The following is a 2,439-nucleotide window of genomic DNA, read 5'->3' as shown; positions in this document are numbered from 1 at the left end:
CGAGCCGACGTTGGAAACGGTGTCACTGTTACACGAGCGGTACATTGTCACATTAATAGCCACGAGTGATTGTCTTCTTCCAGTAAGTCGGGCTGCTACCTTGACATCCCAGCAATGCTGGTAAGAATAGCCGGCCGCAGGTCCTGCCTCCGCACAAAGCCCTCGGCGTCAGAGCCGACCGCCGCTCAGCCGCGCAGAAGGCGACGCCGACTCGCCCGGCGGCCGTTGGACTTTGACACGGCGGGACCGCCGTCTGACGCAGCGGCGATGGCGACGGCCGACGTTCTCTTCATCGCCGTCTGTCACAACGTCTCCTTCATGGGTGAGTCCCTCCAAGATCTATTATTAAGCCACGCCGTCCCGGTCGTCACAAACGTACATTTACACTGTCATTACACCGTGCGCCGCTGATACTGCATCTATATATTTATTATTGTAGATTTTTATAACTTTGCCACCTGCATCCTGGCAGATTATTGCCTTGTTGCCATGTTCATTATTTATCAGTTGATGTATCGATTGATTCGTTTATTTATTTCATCTTATTTTCTGGCAAAGCTGAATGGATGTCTAATGAATAATTGGGTCCGGGCCGTCTGTCAATTTCAAATATTCTCAAATAATGAACCGGAAACTATTCACGAAGTGAAGAGAGAATGAGCGAGAAACTGCCTGAGATATAGAAATACATGACTAATGCTACAAAATGGAAACAGGCTCTTGAATTATATATTGGATTTTTTGGCCAAAAACAGCCAAATAGATATTTTTATTTGGCGCCATATAAAAAAATAAATTTGACTTTGCCCCGACCTTTACTGGAGTTGTGTCCGTGCAGCCGTGTGTGATCTGGAGTTGTGATCGGCAGCTCCTGCAGGACCTCTGCGCTCCCGCAGGCCTGCTTTGCTGCTTTGTTGACAAACTGCGTCCCGCTAGCGGTCCGTCTCTCTATTGCAGGGAAAACCTGGTGGGTGTCGACGCTGCTTCTACGTCTCCTGGTCCTCCTGCTGACCGGATTCGACCTCTTTGCGGACGAGCGGGAGAGATTTATTTGTAACACCATCCAGCCGGGCTGCTCCAACGCCTGCATGGACGCCTTCGCTCCCGTGTCCGTCTTCCACCTCTGGCTGCTCCACCTCCTCCTGCTTATCCTGACGCATTCGATGTTTGCGACTTACGTTGCCCATCGAGTGATGCTGAGCCGGCGCTCCGAGGCTCTCCTCTGCCAGCGGAGTCCGGGAGCCTCGCCCTTCGCCCTCGGAACCCCCGGCTCCTCCGGGGAAGTTTCCTTGAATAAGGCTCCGCTTCACGGGCGCCAATCATCTGCGCGGCGCTTCGACCGCGCCTACGTACTGGTGGTGACTCTGCGGATCCTTCTGGAAGCCGCTTTTGGAATCGGGCAGTTTTTCCTCTTCGGTTTGTCGATGCCAAAGAGCTTCCTCTGTTACGAAGCCCCCTGCACTTCCGGGGTGGAGTGTTACGTCTTCAGACCTAAGGAGAAGACCCTGATGCTGAACTTCATGCTGGCTGCCGCCTCCTTGTCGGTCCTGCTGAGTCTGGTGGACCTGGCGAGCTCCGCCAAGGCCACGGTGAGCCGGAGGCGGGAGATGCTGGCTGAGGAGATCAACCAGGGGGAGCAAAACAGCGTGTTCACTGCTAGCGCGATGGAAGAAACCGAGGTTCTCCCAACCAGGAGAACCAGCCCGAGCGGGAGCTCCAAGAACGGTCTCCGAGTCGACAAAGCGCCGCCGGCCGGCGAGCCGTTTCGAGCCAGAGCGCCCGCCGGAGGATCGCCGTCGGCCAATAAGAAGCTTCCGCAGGGCAACGAGAAGAAGGACCCGAACGCTCAGCCGGCGGTGCTCGGCCACCCGAGGCCGCCGCCGTCCCCTCGCTCCGAGAGGGCGTCAAAATCCACGGCCGTCAAGATGCCGGCAACGTTCTCCTCAAACTCAAGCCAGCAGCCAGAGTCTCCCAAAGACAAGCGAGCTTGGGTGTGACACAACGCTTTCAACCAGTTTGTATTTTATATTTACATCCATTCATCTGTCTGTCTTTAGATTTACCACATATTCCCGACTGCAGAGCGCACACATATGTAGGCCGCGCCTACTCATTTTTAAAGGAAAAAAGAAATCGTACATAAATAAGCGGCAGGTGTCCCTGTTGAAATGTGAAATATTAAGGGAAAGATTTTTGTGAAAGCTTCTCATTCAATAAAGGAGGGTAACATCTCCAACTACCGGCACACGACGCAAATGCAGCTTTGCTGAACTTCCGTGCAGCAGCTCTAACTCCCTCTTGGACAGCCAGACCATCGCTTTCGCTCTGATTTGCATTTCTGCGCGTCTTTTTCACGAAGTGTGTGTGTGTGTGTGTGTGTGTGTGTGTGTGTGTGTGTGTGTGTGTGTGTGTGAAAAGCACAAACCGCTGATCTGAAGA

General features: G+C 53.4%; 1 protein-coding gene across 1 annotated transcript; it reads left to right on the top strand.

Moving 5' to 3' along the window:
* LOC147230041 (gap junction delta-4 protein-like) lies at positions 1-2,126 on the top strand. Its single transcript, XM_086153150.1, has 2 exons — positions 1-322; positions 958-2,126. Exons 1-2 carry the CDS (start codon positions 115-117, stop codon positions 1,995-1,997), a joined length of 1,248 nt encoding a protein of 415 aa, XP_086009276.1. The 5' UTR covers positions 1-114; the 3' UTR covers positions 1,998-2,126.
* The last annotated feature ends 313 nt before the right edge of the window (positions 2,127-2,439 follow it).

The sequence above is a fragment of the Fistularia commersonii genome, chromosome 10, assembly GCF_037954325.1.
Source record: "Fistularia commersonii isolate RoL2024-O1a breed Wild chromosome 10, RoL_Fcom_v1.0, whole genome shotgun sequence".
NCBI classification, from domain to species: Eukaryota; Metazoa; Chordata; class Actinopteri; order Syngnathiformes; family Fistulariidae; genus Fistularia; species Fistularia commersonii.
The sequence above is the reverse complement of the archived record's forward strand: the minus strand, read 5'-3'. Positions and strand labels throughout refer to the sequence as shown.